The following is a 21,178-nucleotide window of genomic DNA, read 5'->3' as shown; positions in this document are numbered from 1 at the left end:
GCGAGAAGTAGGCCCAGGTGCCCCTTCTTCAAATCTTTGCTGCCCCCTGCTGGAGAAGGGAAATACTATCCACCCAAATCTAAGACGACTGACTTTAGGCGCGACGTGGTGGCCCCTGGAGTCATAAAGCAACAGCCTGAACTGCTGAGAGACGCAGCCCTGTCCAACACGGGGCTCTGGACAGTATCTTAGGGCCACAGTAATAACAATCAGCGTTTATGGAGCACTTATGAAGTGCCAGTCATTATTCCAAACGCTTTTTATGGATTATCTCACCTCACCTTCACAATACTCTATACTATCATCATCCCCATCGTTACAGGCACTGAGGCCGTAGGGAACCTAACCAATATATGACCAAGATCAGGTCCAAACCCAGGCAAAGAAACTCTAGAACCAGTGCTCTTAGATAGCTCTGTTTGGTCTTCTGGTGAGCTGGCTCTTTGCCTAAGTGCTCAGGTCCCAGAGTGGTCTTTCGTATGCAAACAGCACTTCTTAGCAAATGAAAGTGTTTGTTAAGCCTTAAGCGTCTGACATCAGCTCAGGTCACGATCTCAAGGTTGGTTCGTGAGTGAGTTCGAGCTCTGCATCAGGTTCTGCACTGATGGTGCAGAGCCTGCTTGAGATCTTCTCTCTTCTCTCTCTCTGCCCCTCCCCCACCTGCACACGCGCTCTCACTCTCTCTCTCAAAATAAATAAATAAACTTAAAAAAAAAAAAGTGCGGGGCGCCTGGGTGGCGCAGTCGGTTAAGCGTCCGACTTCAGCCAGGTCACGATCTCGCAGTCTGTGAGTTCGAGCCCCGTGTCGGGCTCTGGGCTGATGGCTCAGAGCCTGGAACCTGTTTCCGATTCTGTGTCTCCTTCTCTCTCTGCCCCTCCCCCGTTCATGCTCTGTCTCTCTCTGTCCCAAAAATAAAATAAAATAAAAAAAACGTTGAGAAAAAAAAAAAAAAAAAAAAAGTGCTTTCCTACTATACATTAGATCAGCGTTTCCCAAATGTGGCTGTGGACCCCCTGCATCAGGATCACCAGGGCTGAACCAGATTTGGAGCCTGGGAATCTGCATGTTCGATAAGGCATCCCCAGTGGATCCTCACAGGTGCCCTCAGGGCCCCTGGGACAGGGATGAGGTTCCGTTTCACAGATTTGGAGACTGACGCAGAGTGAGAAGGGTGAGTTGCCTGAGGTCACAGAGGAGACACCGGTTCAGAGCCCCGCCTGCCCCAACCAGCTGCCCGAACCTTCTCTCGCTGGAGTCGTTGCAAGTCCTCCTCATGGGCGGCCCGCTGCTCCCGCAGAGAGGCCTGGGCCTCCCGCTCAGCCTGCACCAGCTTCTGGGCCATCAGCTCCTTGTCCAGAGCCACCTTCTCCTCTGTAGTTGTCATCTGTTGCCGTAGGCCCACCAGCTCCCCTGCACAGGAAGGGACAGCCTTGGGTCAGAACCTCCCCATGGGCCAGCAGACTCAAACCTGATGAGCCACGTGGGCAGCTCCCAGATGATCGAGGGTCCCCCTGGGATCTAAGCTGGGTTCCCTGGGGGAAGCTCCCTGCTCTCTCTGGGCCTCAGTTTCCCCATCTGCCACATGAGTCTGTTGGCCCTGTCTCCCTCCCTGTCGACTGCGAATGGCATCAAAGAAATGAAACGACATGAGGAAGACCTCCCTCCCCCAAATGGGGAGGTTAGCAAAAATATAACAGCCCCCATTATTGACTGAATGCTTACAAGGGGTCAAACTCCTGGCGGAGCACATGAGAGATATATTCTCACCACACCTTCGTAACACACCTACGTGGCTTGTCTCATGCCCAATCTACAGATGAGGAAATGGAGGCTCAGAGAAGTCAGGTAATTTTCCAAAGCTGCACGGCTTTCCATAAGGCGTCTCCTTTAATGACTGATTGCTATAAACATACTTGCTGGGCTGTCAGCACTAATGGAGGTGACCATGGGGAAGTCATACCCCACTGGGAACAATCTAAAAACCATCTCCTGGGTTGGAAGCCCACCAGAGACTCTGTCAGCATGCCCCTTCCTGGTTCTGTCTGGCTCAGGTAGATGTGGACAGCAAAATTAATTTTTACGGCCCAAGTAGATGCCTGGTAAATGCTCGTTGAGTAAGAGGAACCCCTGAGTTGAGACACTGGGTGGGGGACGCGGAGGGAAGAGGGGCTGCGGGTGGGGGGCCGAGAGAGTCCGTGGCTCTGCAGAGAACTCAGACCTAAGTGCCCTGACGAGGACAAACAGCCACCGCTGGCTGAACCAGGCCCTGGGCCAAGGCCTTCACACGCTTTCCTCGCCTCATCCTGGCAACAGCTGTAGAGGAGGAGCATTATCACCTCTAACTGCCAGTGAGGAACCTTCGGCCCAGAGAGGGAAGAGGCTTGCTCGAGAGAGCTCAGATCTAAGTAGCAAAAGCAGAATCGGAACTCAGGTCAGCCAGACTCCAGGGCCAGCGCTCCCAACCTCCAGAGCCCCCAGAACCCGACGGGTTATATAGACCGGGCTGGAGCCTGGAGTTCCCTACCCCCGATTCGGGCCCCCCATACCAGTCAGGGTCTCCTTGGCCAGCAGCAGGGCCTGCCCGTCGGCTTCCAGCTGCTCCCGGCGGGCCTCGAGCTGCGCCAACTGCCGCTGCACCTCGAACAGGCTACTCTCCAGGGCTTCCTTCTCCAGGCTGCGGCACATACAATCCCTGAGGCCTTGGGACTCGGCCTCCTGGGCCCCAGGAAACTGTGGCTCCCAGGGCGTGGCCGGCCGTGGGCCAGGTGCCAGCCTACCTGCTCAGCCAGGCCCACGCTCCCTGGGGGAAGGCTGGGCCCTAGCTAGAACGTGTTGGCAAGCCTGGCTCCTAAGTAACTGCCCCCATGGGCCGATGCCAGGGCGGGCCCAGGCAGACCCCCCTCCCCGCCGTCCCACCGCCTGCCCAGGGTGGGCTGGGCAGAGCCTAAGGCCTTACCGCAAGCGTGTGGCCTCCTCCGACAGGGTCCGGCTTTCTCGCTCAGCTGCGGCCAGCTGCACCGCCAGGCCGGCCCGCTCTTTGGCCAGAGCCTCCTTCTCCCGGGCTGCCCGCTCCAGCGCCTCCACCTGCCGCTGCGTCTCCCTCCGTGCCTGGTCCAGCTCCTGCTCGCGCCCGCTCAGCTGCCGGGAGAGCTGGCCCCGACCCAGGCACCATGAGTACCACTCCCCAAACTCCCCGGCTTCTCGTCAGGCAGCACCCCGACCCTGAGCCCGACCCAGGCCTGGCCTGGCAGGCGGGAGACCTGGATTCAACCTCAGGCTGTGTGTGCTGTGTGTACTCGGACAAGTCACAGCGTTCTCTGGACCTACGATGTACACGCATACAAAATAAGCGTCAGGGGGCGCCTGGGTGGCTCAGTGCGTCGTTAAGCGTCCGACTCTTAATTTTGGCTCAGGTCGTGATCTCACGGTTTGTGAGATCGAGCCCCGCCCTGGGCTCTGAGCTCACAGCACAGAGCCTGCTTGGGATTCTGTCTCTCCCTCTCTCCCTGCCCCTCCCCACTCATTTTCTCTCGTTCTCTCTCTCTCTCTCTCTCTCTCTCTCTCTCTCTCTCTGTCTCTCAAAACAAATAAATACAGGGGCGCCTGGGGGGCTCAGTCGGTTCAGCGTCCTGACTTCAGCTCAGGTCATGATCTCACGTTCATAGGATTGAGCCCCACGTCAGGTTCCGCACTGAGCATGAGGCCTGCCTGAGATTCTCCCTCTCTCCCTCTGCCCCTCTCCCCCATTCTCCTCCTCAAATAAAAAAATAATAAGTGTCCTCACTCAGTTTGGGGAGTGCCAGAATGCTTTCTGTGCCCGAAAACTTCCAGAGGAGCTGAATACACAAAACAGAGCGGAGCCCCGGAGCCCTGTGTCCTGTGCCCCATAGCCCATCGCCTAGAGGTCCCTCCCAGGAACCTGGGCTCTCCAGGACAGGCACTATATCAAGGCCCCTGGATCCCTGAAATCCTAAGGTGCCTTCCCGCTGGGTCCCCAAAAGTCTAAGGTGCCACTTCAAAACTTCTCTATCTGGTATCGTATCATGAATTTTTACTGGGTGGTGATCCGTCTACCAAGTGCCTCCGCGACTGTGCTGTGATAAGAACTATCAGCCCCACGTGACAGAGGGGTCAACTGAGGCATCGGGCGGTTGCGGAGCTTGCCCACGGCTCCCAGCTAGCAAAGGAAAGGGAGGGCTGGACTTAAACCCACAGTCACGCTCCTAGTCCCCTGGATCCCAGGAGGCAGGAGGCTGGGAGGCAGAAACCCCTTCCCCCTCCTTGCTCCCATCCCCACCCCCCCACACCCACCTGGGCCAGCTGCTCCTGCAGCCGGCAGCGCTCCTGGCGCAACGCGGGGAGCTGGTGCTCCAGGGCCTCCCGGGCCTGCTCGGCCGCCCGCAGGGAGCCCTCCAGGCCCTGCTGTTCCACCTCCTGCTCCAACCGTAGGTGCTCCAGCCGTTCCTGCGCCTCCCGGGCCAAGCAGGCCTCTTGCTCCACCTGCCGTTGCCGGCCCAGCAGGGCCGCCTTTTCCTCTTCCAGCTGCGGCAGCCAGGTGCAAGCGAACCAGCCGGAGGGTCGGCTCAGCCCCTCCACCAGCGGAAGGACCGCGGACGCCCCCTCCTCTCCACCCACCCACCCACCCACCCATCACAGCCAGCCCAGGGCAGGCTCCCCGGGGGAAAGGGCGTGGGGACACTGAGGAGGAGGCAGCAGGGAGGAGGGTCCACGGAGCTTCTTTTCTCTCCGACCGCGAGGGAGAAGACACAGACGGAGTCAGAACAGACACAGAAAGAGAGGCAGCGACCAGGACAGGCACAGACGGACCAGGCACAGGACAGGACCAGGACCTGTCCCGACAGGTACAGGGCCAGAGGTGTACAGGGAGATACGCAGCGAGGGTGAGGGGCGGGGGACGAGGCCGGGCCTGGGCCACCTCAGCGAGTAGGGCTTCTGAGTGGGGCACACGGGTGGGCGGCCTGCGGGCACACGGCATACCTGGGCGACGAGGCGGTTCAGACCCAGCTTGTCCTGGGCGAGGCTCTCGTTGAGGGCGCTCAGCTTGGACAAGGAGTCCCGCAGAGAGGCCTCCTCGACCCTCAGCTTGGTCATTGAGAGTTCGAGCTCCACGCGGCCGGCCTCAGCCTGCGGGGTGGGGGCCAGGGTGGCCAGAGACAGCCGGATGGGAGAGATGGAGAGAGGGGAGAGGCGGGGAGAGGCAGGAAACGACGTGCAGAGGCACGGAGATGGGAGAGGGTGGAGGCATGGAGGCGGGAGGGTGGGGAGAAACACCCTCAGAGACGGGGTGGGGGGCGAGGGAAAACACAACACGAGACAGAAAACAATCGCTACAGGCCGGCTGCCTATGAAGTTACTCAAAAGAAACCACACACAGCAGAGCTGTGCGGGAGCCAAGGGAACCCCAGCTCTTGTAGGGCAGGGCGGGGGTCAGAGGGTCCCACAGAGCGGGGTCTAAGGGGACACTGCTCAAGACCCAGAGTACAGGGGTGGGGCAGGCACCCGCCAAGGACTGTGTCCCCAGCTCTCACAGACCCCAGGACCTGTGTCCAGAGGTGGGATGGGATGGCCTGAACAGCACTGCCCCAGACGCATCTGGAAAAGCAAGGACATGACCACTAATAGAGGTCCGTTCACTTATGACTGGGGTCCGAGGACAGCCTGAAACAGGGGGCAGAGTGTGGCCAGAGGGAGAAGGCCTGGGGCCTCGGGGACCCACCTTGGTCAGCGCCTCAGCCACCTCGGCCTTCTCAGCCTGTAGCATGTCCCTCTGCAGCGTGGCACAGCTCAGCGCCTCCCTCACCTCCACCAGCTCCTTCGCCAGCCCTGAGCGCTTCATTTCCAGCTGCTCTAGCTGTCTGTGGCTGTGGGACACAGGGTGGGCGGGTGCCCCACGTCACCTCCCTGCTCAGAGTCTCCCGCAGCCAGACGGCCCTGGCGCAGGCCAGGGACCAGGCCTGAGACGGGAGCCCTGGAGGCCAGAGCCTCACTCACAGGGACAGCCAAGCCCACCACTTTTGGCTCTGGGACTCTGGGACTCTGGGCCTCAGTTTTCACATCTGCAAAATGGGGTGACAGCTGCCGCATGAAGTTGTTATAAGGATATGTGATCTACTGAACATGAAATGCTTAAAACAGTGCCTGACATATCTCCCCAACAGTCTGCGGAAGCAAGAACAATATTCTCTACCACAATGTACTAAACACCACTGTTACTTATGCCTCAGAGGAGGAGGCAGTGCAGCGGTCAAGAGGTTAACTCTGAAGGCAGAACGCTTGGGATCAAAGCCCGGCTCTTTACTAACTAGCCGTGTGATGACCTAGGTCAAATTACATGGCCCTTCTATGCCTCAGTTTCACCATCCACAAAATGGGGATGAGAGCTCCTACAGCAGAGTTGCCATGAGGGCTGAACACGAGAACCTCAGTGTAGGGGTGCCGGGGAGGCTCAGTCGGGTGAGCGGCTGACTTTGATTCGGGTCGTGATCCCACGGGTCGTGAGTTCGAGCCCTGCGTCAGGTCCTGCGCTAACAGCACAGAGCCTGCTTGGGATCCTCTCTCTCTGTCCCTCCCCTGCTCTCTTTCTCTGAAAAATAAATACACGTTAAAAAAAAAGGGGGGGGGGGGAGAGAACCTCAGTGCTTAAAATGGTGTCTAATACTTGGTAATATTACATTACTCTTTCAATTTAAACAATGATATTAATTTTTTAATGTTTATTTATTATTGAGAGAGAGAGAGAGAGAGAGCGTGGGAGCAGGGCAGGGGCAGACAGAGAGGGAGACACAGAATCCGAAGCAGGCTCCAGGCTCTGAGCTGTCAGCACAGAGCCCGACGTGGGACTCGAACTCACAAACCTCGATATCATGACCTGAGCTGAAGTCAGACTGAGCCACTCAGGCGCCCCTAAACAATGATATTAGTGTTACTACTGCTATTTTAGTTACCGTTGTTGTCACCATCCACACTCCTGCCTCATAGCAGTTCTCTGATCCCAGGTAAGTGACTGTATCTCCCTGAGCCTCAGTTTCCCGAAACGGGGCTGGTGAGAAGACCCTTCCTCAGAGAGGTGCCACAGAGAGATGCCCAGACAGTAGGACGTCTGGGACACCGTCGGTCCTCCCCGGCCCCCAGGGAGGACCGTCGGGACTCCCAAGGTCCGTTCTGGGCAGGGGAGGCCAGAAGCCGCTCACCTGCGCTCGAGCTCCCTGCGAGTCCGCTCGCTGTCCCGCGCCGTGTCCTCCCGCTCTTCCTCCAGCCGGTCCCGCTGGCGCCGCAGCTCCTCCTGAGCCGCCTGCAGCTTCTCTCGCTCCTGCCGTAGCTCCTCGGCCTGCTGCTGGGCCGTCTGCAGGCTGCGGGCCAGGCTGTCCTTCTCCCTGGAGGAGGAGGGAGAGCTGAAGGCGCTGCTGGGGCGGCCCTCCCCGGCCAAGAGGGCCGTGCTGCTGTCCTCCCGTGAGCCCCGTCCTCTGACCTCTAAGGCGCCTGCCTCCAGGAAGCCTTCCCCGACCCCGCCCCAGCACGACTCACTTCATCCGCATCTCCCTGGAGCGGACTCTTCCCGTCAGAGGACACCCAGCTTTCCTTCTCCCCCCCAGCCCACCCAAGGGAACGGATGGAGGCACTGGCATGGCCCCCAACAACCCCACCAGGCCACGCTAGGCTCTCGGGACACACGGACCAGTCTGTATGACCAGGAAATGCCCCTCAATTCTGGAAGGCCCAATAGAGCTGGGTATGCCCAGCTGCACACGGTGGCCAGCGAGGGAGGGAGGGGACTGCAACTGGGAACTCTGGAGGTTCACAGAGTGTTGCCTCTTGCCCCAGTGCCAGTGGTCACAGCAACGGAGCAGGGGATGTCACCCCTCCTTCCGAGCCAGCCGGGGTTCTTAGCTTGGGCATGAGCTTAGGGCTGATCGCTGGCATAGCCTCCACTGCCCGCCTCTTCACTTGAAGGGGCAACCGGTAAGTATACCAGACACGAAGGCCGCAGTGGGTGGGAAAAACCATATAACATGATATATGAAATAAAAATAGCAGAACGCAAGATGAGGAGTTCACCGTGAACACAGCCACGTATAAGGCCCTCCTTCCAAGGCACGGGGAGCCCGGGTTTTGCTCTCAGATGGACCTGAGTTCCAATTCCTACCCCCAGCCACACTGCTGCGTCAGCTGGGACAAGTCTTTCAACCTCGGGATAGCCCAGCTCCAACCTGCGGGAGTTTGATGGGAAGACTAATTTAAATAATCTGCCCAAAGCACTTGGCAATGAGCCTGGCACATGGCAGGTGTACTAGAAGCCTTATCTACGTCACTGCCAGGAAACGCAACGGGGAGCAGAGTCAGTGCTCCCTAACAGAGGTTAGGACAGGCAGGTGAGGCTGTGAGAAGGTCCTGCCTTCTTATTTCCCCTTCTTGTTTCTTTTTCTTTTTTTTTTCTTTTTTAATTTTTAATGCTTGTTTATTTTTGGGAGAGAGAGAGAATGAGAGAGCACGAGCTGGGGAGGGCAGAGAGAGAGGGAGACACAGAATCCCAAGCAGGCCCCAGGCTCTGAGCTGTCAGCACAGAGACCAACGTAGGGCTCGAACTCATGCACCATGAGATCATGACCTGAGCTGAAGTCGGATGCTCAACAGACTGAGCCACCCAGGCACCCCTCCCCTTCCTTTTTCAAGCTTTTAATTCTGCAGTTACATTGAGGAGAAACAGCAAACAACAACAACAACAAAAATAACCAGACAGCTAAGAGTGGGTAATTTCTTGTCTCAAAGACCTCCAATGACAGAGTCTAAATGGCACTGTCATTAGAACTCTCTGGGATGATAGAAACGTTCTGTAGCCATTTGTGGCCATTTTAAAATGCGTCAAGGACAACTGAGGGACTGAACTTTTACTTTTTAAAATGTTTAACTAATTTTTTTAAATATTTATTTATTTTTGAGAGAGAGAAAGAGATAAAAGAGGGAGTATGGGAGGGGCAGAAAGAGAGGGAGACAGAGAATCTCAAGCAGGTTCTGTGCTGTCAGCGCAGAACCTGACACAGGGCTCGAACTCACAAACTGTGCGATTATGACCTGAGCCGAAATCAGGGTCAGACATTTAATGGACTGAGCCACCCAGATGCCCTCAATTAATTTGAATTTTAACAGACATATGGCCAGTTATGACCATGTAAGTGCAATCCACATGCTTACAGGCTCGGGCTGGCATTAGATCCAGGCCCCCACCTCTGACCTCTCAGGCACCTGTTCAGAAGGTCAATGGTGCCCCGCAGACGCTGGGCCTCACGCTGGGCATCCTCATGAGCCTGGGTGGCCCCGTTGGTCTTGTCCCGAAGACGCTGCAGCTGTTCTTCTAGGCTGCGGCGCTCACCCTCGCTGTCACTAAGCTGCTTCCGCAGGGTGCCCAGGAGGTCCTGGCTGGCCTCATAGCGCCCACGCATGTCCTGTGGCATGGGAACCATTGAGTCCGGGGGAGCCCTAGGAAGCTCCCGGAGCGCCCCCTACTCTCTGCTCATTCCAGGAACACACCCAGCCTACTCTGTGGCCTAAGCCTGAGGCAGGAGAGTGGGGCTAAGCCCTCCAGACTAGGTTTCCGCTCCCGTTCACTGTGCCCCCACCCCCCTTCCGAGTGCTCTGCCGGGGCTCTGACCGCCATTTCCTCAGACACACTGACCTAAGTAAGCTCCAGGCAAACCACCAAGCACATTCCGACCTCTCCCCGGTTCTGACTATCCCAGGGCTCCCAGGCTCCTCCCCTTTGCATTCTGGTTCTGACTCTCCCCCAGACTCCTCTTTGCCCCTAGCTCCCCCGGTTCCTCTCATCCTAGACTGGCTCCTCCCCCCCAGGCCTTTTCCCAGGGTCCTGGCTCTGCCTGTCCCGGAACCTCTTGTCTAATTTCGGTACCAGGACTCTAGCTCTGCCCCAGGCTCCGCCCCCAGCTGCCCAAGCACCTCCCACTCTGGACTCCGATCTGCCCCACAGCTCTCACCCACCTCCATGGGACCTGACTCAGAAGCTCTAACTCTGGGTTTTGGCTCCACCCAAAATGCTCAGGCCCAGCCCAGGCTCCTCCCTCCCCCCCGCCCCCTCCTTAGCTCCACCCCCACAATACTGGCTCCGCCCCAGATGCCCCAAGCCTTGCCCCCGGGACTCTGGCTCCGCCCCAGGGCGCCGGTGCCCCGCCTACCTGGACCTGCAGCTGGCGCTTGTGCAGGGCCGAGTGGATCAGGGCGAGCGTGGAGGAGTCGGAGCAGGCCGGGGATGGGCCTCGGCGCGGGGATCGGCCGCGGCCGGGCGAGGAGCGTCGCGGCGGGGAGGGGGTCCGGGGGCCCGAGAGCCCCCTCAGGCTGCCGTCCGACGCGTCCCCCGTGCGCTCAGAGCCGCTTAGCTGGACACCGCTCTCCATGTCCGACAGGACGGCCTGAGGTGGGGGGGCCAGGCCAGTGAGGAGGGGGCCGCGGGTTAGTTGGACCAAGAAGCCCGGGCGACGCAGTGGGGTGGCGGACGCCCCGTGTCCGGCTTCCGCGCTCCGCCGCACATTCTAAGCTCCCTTCCTACAGGTCCTCCCGATTCCACCCGCCCTGGCCCACAGGCCTCGGCACGCCGGCTATTCTCCCGTGTATTGCCGAGACGACATTGGGCGATTCTCCCAGATGGGCCTGGAATTTGCAGCGCCTCCCCATCTCGGACTGGGGGCTCCCCTCGGGGTAGAGGCCAGGCTCAGCTGGCAGGGGTGTCCAACAGCAGCATGGGTCCCCAGGGCCCCCAGCCGCTTGCGATTCAGCGCAAGGCCACCAGAGGACGTGGTGGCCCCGGACTGCCGGGCCCCTCCCTGCCCAGGGCTCCTTCCCACCTCCCACCTGTGCCAGGTCTCTCAGGGTCTGCTGCAGCCCCTCTCCGTCCTCTGTCTCCAGGGCCGCCTGCTCCTGGAGCCGCAGGGATTCCTGGAGTGGTGTGGAGGAGACAAGGGATGGTCAGGGTCTCTGCCCTGGTCTGAATCTCCACCTTATTCTCCCTCCCTGGCTCCCCACCCATCAGGTGGCCTCTAAGGCCATGCTCAGAGGCGAGACGCTTGGTAGACCCCATGGCATCCCCCGTGCCCTCAATGCACAGACCAGGCTCGGAGAAGTGCAGTGTCACTATATAGGTCACACAGCCTATTGGAGGAGAGCCGGACATAGGACCCAGGCCAGGCCCCACACAGAAGGATGACCAACCCAGGCAATACGCTTGAAGGGCGTCCCTCTGGTGGGGAGGCAGCTCAGTTCCTAGAGAAGGAGCCCTGTGCTAGCAGGGCACAAGCATCTTTTCAAGCCCCAGCTTATTGGCTCTGAGACTCTAGATAGTATCTCTCCTTAGGCCTCAGTTTCCTCATCTGTGTAATGGGGATCATGCCACAAGGCTGCTGAAAGAATGAAATGGGATAAAGGAGGTGAATGTACTTACCACTAAGCCTGGCACACACTAGGTGCTCAATTAATGGGGGGGGGGGGTGAAACCAAATCGGAATGGAATGCTAGGGATGGTCCTAGCAAACATGGCCCTCATCTGTGGGTCTGGTCGGCCTCCCGATCCCACCCTGCCACATCTCAGGGTCAGGTGCATCTCACCAGGGCCTCAAGCTTCTCAGTAAGGGCCTTGTTGACCCGATCCTTCTCCAGATTCTGGTTCTGAAGGCGCTCCACTGTCAGGGCCAGCTCTGTCACTCTGGAAGAAGAGCAGTGACAGAGGTGAATGCGAGACCCACCCCAGCCTCTCCTCACACCCACCAGCAATGTGTCCTTCATACTTTCCCAAACCTTCAGGGGGGACCCTCGGTTCCACCTAACTGTGTGACCTTGAGCAAGTCACTTCTCTCTGGACTTCAGATTGCTCATCTATGAAAGGAGAATGAGGGCACCTGGGTGGCTCAGTCTTTAAGCCTCTGACTTTGGCTCAGGTCATGATCCCACAGTTCATGAGTTCGAGTCCCACATCGGGTGAGCTCGTGCCCTGCTTTGGGTAAGCTCGAGCCCAGCTTCAGGTAAGCATGAACCCTGCTTTGGGTGAATATGAGCCCCGCTTCTCTCTCTCCCTCTCTCTCAAAAATGTAAATAAATAATAAATAAATAAACAAACAAATGGAGAATGAAGTTGCCACTCACTTTATCTCTGGGACTCATCTAGATCGCAAGAGCTAGGAGCGTTAAGTTCTAGCCTCAGTGGTTAAACTGCTCATAATGTGCCCTGGACAAGAGCCCCCTGAACCTCAGTCTCCCCCTCTGCCAAATGGGGTGCCTGGGAAAACTGGCTGAGCTCACACAGGGGAAAGGCCCAGCCCCGGTGAACAAACACTCGCTCTTCCCTGCGCCCCCAGACGCACACTCCGCAGGGAAGCCTGCCTCACGTGGTGCCTCCCAGGCACGCACCTGGCACTGAGGTTGGCCTTGTCCAGGTTGCTCTGCACCTGCAGCTGGGCCAGGTCCTTCTCCTGGAGCACCTTGTCCCGCAGCTGCTCCTCCAGCTGGGCCTGTAGCAGTGTCTGCTTCTCCAGGGCCGCCTCTGCCCGGCTCTCGGCCAGCCGCAGGCCTGCGCTCAGCCCCAGGTCCGCCTCCTGGATGGCCCTTGAGGTCCGGGCCAGCTCCCCTCCCAGCTGCAGCAGGTCCCTGGTGGAGAGAGCACAGAAGGGGGATGGGATGGCGGGGTATAAATTAAAACCATCCCAGGATAGTTTAATAGTTTAATTTAACTATAGTATAAACTAAAACTATCCCAGGATGTTAACAGTGGGATGCCACTATTGGATGGGCAAAAAAAAAAAAAAAAAAAAAAGTCCCATAACACACAGTGTAGGTGAGGCTATGGAGAAACAGGCTGTGCCTACACTGCTGGCAGGAGGGTAAGTGGGTGTAACCACAGCGCAGGGCAATTAGGAAGCACTCTGAAAAGTATCAATGGGCAGGTTCTTTGACCCACCGACTACACTCCTAAGAATTTATCCTACAGATATGGCCCAATGCAAGGGAAGTGACCTGTGTATAAAGTGATCCACTGCAGTACTGCTCATGTAAGAAATACTGGTGACAATCTATATGTGCATCAAAAGAGGGCCACTATTGGGTGTCTCAGTCAGTTAAGCATCAGACCAGGTCAGGTCATGATCTCGTGATTTGTGGGTTCGAGCCCAGCATTGGGCTCTGCATTGACAGTGCTTGGGATTCTCACTCCCTCTCTCTCTCTCTGTCCCTCCCCGACTTGTGATCTCTCCCTCCCAAAATAAATAACTTAAAAAAAATATTGTGGGGCACCTGGGTGGCTCAGTCAGTTCAGCATCTGACTTTGGCTCAGGTCATGATCTCGCAGCTCATGGGTTCGAGCCCTGCATCGGGCTCTGTGCTGACAGCTCAGAGCCTGGAGCCTGCTTTGGATTCTGTCTCCCTCTCTCTCTGCCCCTCCCCATGCTTTCTCTCTCTCAAAAATAAATTTTAAAAAATATATATTGCTTTGTGTAAAGTAAAAACATAACTTAAAAATAGAACTACCCTACGACCCAGCAATTGCACTACTAGGTATTTATCCAAAGGATAAGGTGTGTTGTTCCCAAGGGGCACACGCACCCCCATGTTTATAGCAGCGCTATCGACAACAGCCAAAGGATGGAAAGAGCCCAAATGTCCATCGATGGATGAATGGATAAAGAAGATATGGTATATATATACAATGGAGTATTACTCGGCAATCAAAAAGAATGAAATCTTGCCATTTGCAGCTACGTGGATGAAACTGGAGGGCATTATGCTAAGTGAAATTAGTCAGAGAAAGACAAATATCATATGACATCACTCATATGAGGACTTTAAGGTATAAAGCAGATGAACATAAGGGAAGAGAAGAATAATATAAAAGGGAGGGCATAATATATAATAATTATATAATATATTATATATATTATATAATAATATAATATAATTATATAATAATTATATAATATATATAATAATATAAAAGGGAGGGGGACAAAACATGAGATTCTTTTTTTTTTTTTTTAATTTTTTTTTTTCAACGTTTATTTATTTTTGGGACAGAGAGAGACAGAGCATGAACGGGGGAGGGGCAGAGAGAGAGGGAGACACAGAATCGGAAACAGGCTCCAGGCTCTGAGCCATCAGCCCAGAGCCCGACGCGGGGCTTGAACTCACGGACCGCGAGATCGTGACCTGGCTGAAGTCGGACGCTCAACCGACTGCGCCACCCAGGCGCCCCAAAACATGAGATTCTTAAATACAGGGAACAAATTGAGGGTTGCTGAAGGGGTTGTGGGTTGGGGGATGGGCTAAACGGACAAGGAGGACACTTGTTGGGATGAGCACCGAGTATTATACGTAGGGGATGAATCGCTGGAATCTACTCCTGAAATCATTATTGTACTATATGCTAACTAACGTAGCTGCAAATTAAAATTAATTAATTAATTAAAGAGGTCCACAACAAAATTGATCACTTCTAGTAAGCAATGTTAGATAGAAAACAATTGAAAATAAGTACACTAAAAATCTTAGCCATAAAAAAAAGAAAGAGGGCTACTATTAAATAAATCTGGCATATCCATTCAATGGAATACTCTGTAACCAAGAAAAATGCATCAGCTATTCAGAGCTTAAGAGGGAGCGACCTTGAAGTTATAACTATTAGGTGAAGAAAGTATCTTCAAGAACTCAAAGACAAAATTCTACCAAAAGTATAGAACAAGGAGGGGGGCAGAAAAGAGAGAGAGAGAGAGAGAGAGAGATCTGCTGTATTTCTTGTATAAAATAAGGCTGGCAGGTCATGTAGGAAACTGGGAGGGAAGAATCTGGGCCAGAAAGGCGAGGGAGACTTTTCACTGTACACCCTTTTGAAATTTGAATTTTGTGAATATGTAAGTTATTCAAAAGTAAAATAATTAAATTTTTAAATGCTAAATAAAAATAATATATATTTGGGGCAACTGGCTGGCCTAGTCTGTAGAACATGCAACTCTTGATCTTGGTGTCCTGAGTTCAAATCCCATGTTGGGCAAAGAGCTTACTTAAAATATATATATATATTACATTATACATATATATGTTATATATATATATGTATATATGTTATATATATTATATCTATATAATATACAAAGCACTTAGGAAGAAGTCTTATTTAAAAAAAACAAAAAACATATATACATATGTTATATATATTATATAGATATAATATATATAACATATATACATAATATATATATATATTATATACACACACGTATATATATTTTTTTAATATAACAAACAGGCTAAATCCTTTCCTTTCCTGAATCAACTATACCACTACGTGCCTAATATAATACTAAGGAGAGGAAGTGCCTCATAGAAGAATTCCAGTTAATACACGAAGAAGTGACAGAATGGGACATTCATGATTTGGTGACCCCTGATGAGTGTCTGAGTCTTGGCACTGAGCATCAAGGGCTTCCAATGTACACAAAGAGAGGCACCCAGGCATTGGGGTTTCCTAATAGAAGAGCACACACACAGCACTTAGGAAGAAGTCTTATTTAAAAAAAAACAAAAAACAAAAACCTGAACCTGAATCTGATCAAGGCTTAGATCCAACATCCAATTTACAAGAAATACAGGGGACAAAGGTGTTAAACACCACCTCAGAATCTAGACTATGGGAATCACTCAGGACAACTGCCCCAGTTTCCTAAACAAATAAATGAAAAGACTTAAGAGGCAAGTCAGCCAATCACATTTGGTGAGCATCTATGATGGGTCCTGATTCAAACAAATTATAAACACAAAAAGTGAAGCAAAACCATCTGTGACACTGATGAGCCAATTAGAAATTTGGACACTGAATACCTGATGACTTAAAAAAAAGATCATCTGGGGTGCCTGGGTGGCTCAGCTGGTTAAGCGTCCGACTTTGGCTCAGATCATGATCTTGCAGTTTGTGGGTTCGAGCCCCACGTCGGGCTCTGTGTTGACAACTCAGAGCCTGGAGACTGCTTCAGATTCTGTATCTCCCTCTCTCTCTGCCCCTCCCCTGCTCATGCTCTGTCTCTCTCTCAAAAATAAATAAACATTAAAAACATTTTTTAAATAAAAAAACAAATTTAAAAAAAAGAAGCTTTAACAAAAGATCATCAAATAAATAATTAAATAAAATTGTAACGCGAAAAAAGAAAGGAACTACTCTGCCTGTCTCAGCTCTCCCTGCCACCTCACTTGCTCAAAGATCAAGCAGGACCGAGCTCCCCTGCTGACATGGGCCTTTGAGGCTCTCCCAGCCTGACCTCCCTTCCCCTGCCTTTTGTTCCAGACCCACTGGCTGCCATTTCCTCCTACCTCCGAGCCTTTGCTCACGCTCTTTCTTCTGCTTGGAGTGCCCCTGTCTCTGGTGGTTAAAATCCTACCCAGCCCTTGAGGTCAGTGCCAATTCCACCTCGTCTATGAAGTGTTTCTCTGACCTCCCCAACCCTCCCATCAGTCTGAGCATCTGGGATAGTCTCTCTGTTCTGTTCACTCACCACTCACTTCCTCGGCCTAGAATTTGGGGGGTCCGTATCTTTTCATCACTAGAGCTGGCGAGGTCCTGTGGCAGAAGCTGCACATTCTAGCAGATTAAAAGCAGGAGCTGTAAATCCTGACTAGGCCACTTACTTACTGCTGTGTGACCTTGGGGAGGTCACTCTACCTCTCTGAGCCTCAGTGCCCTCATCTGTGAAGCGGGGAGTATCACAGCTCCTACCTCCTGGGGCCCTGTCCATATCAGAAGACACGAAACAGCCAAAGAGCCTAGCTCAGAGTAAACACCTAGTACCTGCTGACTGCCATGACGGTGGTAGGAATTAACTATTACTAGTTGTCTCTGCACCTCTACAGGGCCTGGCACACAGTAGGTGTGTTAGGTTGCACTAAAGTTCAACTGCGGAGTTGAATTCAATTTAAAAAGCGGGGCTGTCTCCAGCGACTGCAGCGTCTCCCCAGGCCGCCCCTCCGCCAGCCGGGCCTCACCTCTCGGTGGACATCTTCACCTCGCTGACCAGCCGACGGAGCCCCACGACCTGCCTCCAGAGGAGGAGCAGGCGGCTGTGCTCGTTGCTGATGTAGGTGTTGAAGGACTGGAGGGAAGGCGGGCTGAGTGAGGGCCGGCCCCGCCTCCCCGGCCCCGCCCCGGCCCCGCCCCCGCCCCAGCCCCGCCTCCTCCCCCAACTCCAACCAGCGCGGGAGACCCGGTCGTCGGTCCGGGAAGGGGGTCCTCCCCCGGGCCCGCGCCCGGCCTGCGCGCACCGCTCAGGCTCTCCAGCCTCCCTCTCGCACAGGGAACGGGTTGCAACGCCTCCACGGGCTGCGGCTGCGCGAGGCAGCGCAAAAGGCAGAAAGCGCTGGAGCTAGACCTAGGTTTGCATCCCAGCTGCCAGCTGCATGACCGTGGGCGGATGACTTAACTTCTCTTTAAAATGAGGATGACAGCACCTACCACACACAGTTATTAGGAGGAACAGAAGAGAAAATGCATGCCAGGCATGTCGTGTAGGCTAAGCAAGGCCAGCTATTACGACGACAAGCTCTTTACCTCTCCTAAAAGGCTCATGGGCCAGCAGGCCGTCCCTCTCTCCCTCTCCCTCTCCCCTCGGCTCCTTAGTCCTCACCACCCTGCGGTGGCCCTTCCCCGCCGGCCAGCCTGGGACCCCGAGGCCCCAGTGGCCTCCCAGGAGCCCCGTGCCCACCTCCTCCTCACGCCTCCACGCCGCCTCCCGCTGCTCCAGCTCCTTACGGCTGCGTGTCCAGTCAGAAGTCACCTTGCGGATGTCCTCACTCAGAGCCTGGTTGGCCGAGTTCGCCTGGTCCAGCTGCTCTCGGAGCATGGAGTTCACCTGGGCCAGGCTGGAACTCCTGGGGGGGACATGAAGGGGACCGGTGGGCACATGGCAGGAGAGGCCAGCCCCACCAGCTAGCCTCCCTCCCTACCACACCCCACCTCTGCTGCTCCTCCTCTAGGCGGATGAGGGTGCTCTCCAGGTCATGGCTGTGCTCTGTGTCCTGGGTGGGAGAAGTGGGGCATCAGCCTGGGCAAGCAGAGGGAAGGGACCGCCCCGCGCCCCGCCCCCCGCGCCCCGCCCCCCGCCGCCGGCACCCACCCTCAGCCGCCGCCGCTCCAGCTCCGAGCACTTCTTCTTGTACTGCAGGGTCTGCGGGTGGGTGAGGAGTGGAAGGTTAGCCCCAGGGGCTGGGGACGGGGCAAAGCGAGCACACGGGGGACAGGAGCAGGAGTGGGTAGCCCTGACCTTGGCCTGCAGCCGCTGCACAAGCTGGGCCTGCCGCTGCTGGCCTTCCTGGTAGGCCTGCAGCTTGCGCCGGTAGGAGGCCTGCTCCTCCTGCAGCTGCCTCCGCAGCTCCACGCTCTGCCGGACCAGCCCCGTGGGCTCCCGCGTTTCTGGCTCCCCAGACTCCAGCCGCACAGCCTGCTCCAGCTGCAGGGAAGGTGCCTGGGTGAGAGGCGCAGGCCTCTCGGGAAAGCAGGCCCAGAGCTCTGCAGAGGGTGCCAGGCTGGGCCCAGACCCACAATGCCTTGCAGGCATAGATGGGCAAGCCCGGGATGTGATGCGCGCGTGCACAGGGTAATGCCGCTGTGCATGGACACAGGCTGAACATGCATCGACACACAGACAAGGCGTGGATGGACACACGCAGGTGGGCCCAGGAGCATTTGCACGCAAAACACAAAGTTGCACCCGGGGATAAACACTACAGCCTCCGTGCACCGTGCACAGTGATCCTCTCCGCCAAACACCTAACCCGCGGCGGTTGATTATTAGCTCCATGCCTATGTCTCCCCACCACCACCCAAAGCGTGCTCAGGAAAACCTGGATTTCTGTTCCCCGTCGTATCTTAGACCCAGAGGAGTGGCAGTGGCATGTTTGTGGAGATCACGAATTAATCGCATGAGCAAATGTGAATGCGTTCAAGCAGAAGCAAAAATATACACGTGCGTATCTGAGCTTAGAGACATGCACACACATAAGGACAGGGGCGGTCTCAAACATCCCCAGGGTGACAGAGGTGAAGTCCCCACCCCACCCCTACCCCCACCCCGACACGCACACAGTGCTCTCTCTGTAAGAGGCACAAACTCTCTAACATAAGGCACGCTTATTAATACCGTCTCATCTCAGCCCCAAGTTACCCCCACCTCCCACCTTGCGGGAAGCTGCCGTCGGCACCCTCCTCCACCCCCAGGCAGCTGGCAGTCCCTTCTTTGGCAGAGCCCGTGAGCACAGGCGGTGCCCCACTCTGGCTGAGCCTCCTAACCCCTTAGGCACCTGCTGGCCCCGGGAGGCCCATCAGCCTCCTCAAGCTTTTGGGGAAGGGAAGAGGGAATGGGCAGTTGAGGGTGAGCAGGACTGAGAGAAGAGTGACACTCGTCAGGGAGAATCAAGGGGAAGACAGCCCAGCCCAGCTGACTCCAGCCCAGGCCCACACTCACCATCCACCTCCCCACTGCCTGGGCTGCTAGCCCAGGCCCGGCATTCGCGTGGGTTCCAAAGCTTCCAGGGTTATTTGCCCTAGCTAAATGACAGGCCCAGACCAGGCTAGCCCTCCGGGCCTGTATTCACACCCAGGACACCCAGGGGCCACTCAGCCACGGACCACTGTGCTGGGGCAGGGCGACAGTGGCCACTGGGGTGCCACCCATAAAGAGGAGCCGGTGGGGACTTCTTGGGGGCTTCTGCCTGGAAGGCAGGCTGCAGGCCTGTGACCAGGGTCTGCCTGGAGCCTACCTAAGGCAGGTGACGGGCAGACTGTTTACATCTCAGCGCAGTGAGAGGCTATGTGTATCTGGCGGCGGCTGGGTGTGTTTTGGCATTTGTCTCCATAAGGGACCCCGTGTATCTCTGTGTCCAGGCCTTCATGGGGACCTCCGCGAGGAGGCCTCTGTGGTCACAGGTCTCTGTTGCGGTGCAAGACGGGGGTGCCCGTGTGTTCGTATGTTTTTATGTCTGCGTGCAGGCCTGTACGTGGGGGGGTCTGGGGCACGTGGATCAGCGACTCTAGGCCACGTGCAGGTACGCACGCCTTTGTCTGGCCGTGTGTGTCCGTGAGATGTGAGACCACGTGTCGTGTCGTCCGCAGGATGGTGCGTCTCGTCCGTGTGGCTGTGCGTCTGGGTGGTACGTGCTGTGAACGGGGGGGGGGGGGGGGGGGGGGGGGAGGACTGTGCGGTGCCCGGCTGTCGGTGTGACTTATGCTGTGTCCGGTGACGAATCCGACGAATCTGAGCGCGTATCACCGCGGGGGACTCGTGTTTCCGTGTGACGTGTCTTGTGTGGGGTCCGATCGCGGCCTGTGCTCTGTGCGTTTTGCACACGGGGGCTGTTTGCTGCTGTGACGTGGAGGGGTTCAGGCCGTCGCTGGGTGCTCCGCCCGCTTCCCCAGCGCTCACAGCCAGACCAGGGCCACTCCCGGCCACACCTCACCCCTTTCCACAAACTCTACCCCTCACAAAACAGCCTTTCAGTTTTACTTGTAATTCAAAAGGGAAAGAGGCGGTCACCACGCTGAGGATGAAAGAAGTTTACTGTCTCCCCTAGCAACCCCTGCCCAACTACCCGCCCGTTCATTCACTCTGTCCAGGTTGCCATGGACACTGGGGGAGCCCAGGGGGTCTGTCCTGTGGAGCCCAGGGGATGTGGCCATGGCTTCCTTCCCATTCGCAGCTGCCTCGCCCAACACCTGCTCCACAGGGACAGGAAGATTGGGGGGCCTCCATAGGGACCGTGAGGTCCTCCTTGGAACCTGGGAAGTGGCCACTGGGAGCCTCTGCCTCAGTTTCTCTCCATGCGTCAACAGGACACAGACCTTGACCTTGCCTCCACTTGTTTTTCCCAGGGATGCTGCGGGGTTTAAAAGAGTGAACAACCTCACTGACCGGCTTCCAAAGCAGCCCGCATGTAACACTTATGGCCACCGGGGCAGGCCCCACCACCGGTACCCTGGGAACAAGCGGGCAGCAGGGACAGAGTGCCACAGGACTACAGAGCCCTGGACCAGGGGTCTCAACCCAACTCCACCACTGACCTTGGGCCTATCATGCCCCTGCTCTGGGCCTATTTCCCCACCTGTAATAAAGTGATCTTCAGGCTCTCATGTTC

At 55.9% G+C, this 21,178-nt stretch overlaps 1 protein-coding gene across 2 annotated transcripts in view; it reads right to left on the bottom strand.

The window, feature by feature from the left end:
• The window catches only part of CROCC (ciliary rootlet coiled-coil, rootletin), a 45,525-nt gene that overhangs the window by 20,226 nt on the left and 4,121 nt on the right, over nt 1-21,178 (bottom strand). For both annotated transcript variants that reach the window (XM_030325468.1, XM_030325466.1), the window contains 17 exons: nt 18,313-18,498; nt 18,166-18,216; nt 18,006-18,067; nt 17,755-17,920; nt 17,039-17,145; nt 12,428-12,664; nt 11,630-11,726; nt 10,880-10,963; nt 10,207-10,440; nt 9,263-9,462; nt 7,213-7,395; nt 5,739-5,883; nt 5,000-5,146; nt 4,313-4,543; nt 2,958-3,151; nt 2,548-2,675; nt 1,242-1,411 (listed from right to left, as the gene is read on the bottom strand). In XM_030325468.1, coding sequence (XP_030181328.1) covers nt 1,242-1,411; nt 2,548-2,675; nt 2,958-3,151; nt 4,313-4,543; nt 5,000-5,146; nt 5,739-5,883; nt 7,213-7,395; nt 9,263-9,462; nt 10,207-10,440; nt 10,880-10,963; nt 11,630-11,726; nt 12,428-12,664; nt 17,039-17,145; nt 17,755-17,920; nt 18,006-18,067; nt 18,166-18,216; nt 18,313-18,498 — 2,622 coding nt within the window. The remainder of the gene's footprint in view (nt 1-1,241; nt 1,412-2,547; nt 2,676-2,957; nt 3,152-4,312; nt 4,544-4,999; nt 5,147-5,738; nt 5,884-7,212; nt 7,396-9,262; nt 9,463-10,206; nt 10,441-10,879; nt 10,964-11,629; nt 11,727-12,427; nt 12,665-17,038; nt 17,146-17,754; nt 17,921-18,005; nt 18,068-18,165; nt 18,217-18,312; nt 18,499-21,178) is intronic.

The sequence above is a fragment of the Lynx canadensis genome, chromosome C1 (genome assembly GCF_007474595.2).
Source record: "Lynx canadensis isolate LIC74 chromosome C1, mLynCan4.pri.v2, whole genome shotgun sequence".
NCBI classification, from domain to species: domain Eukaryota; kingdom Metazoa; phylum Chordata; class Mammalia; order Carnivora; family Felidae; genus Lynx; species Lynx canadensis.
The sequence above is the reverse complement of the archived record's forward strand: the minus strand, read 5'-3'. Positions and strand labels throughout refer to the sequence as shown.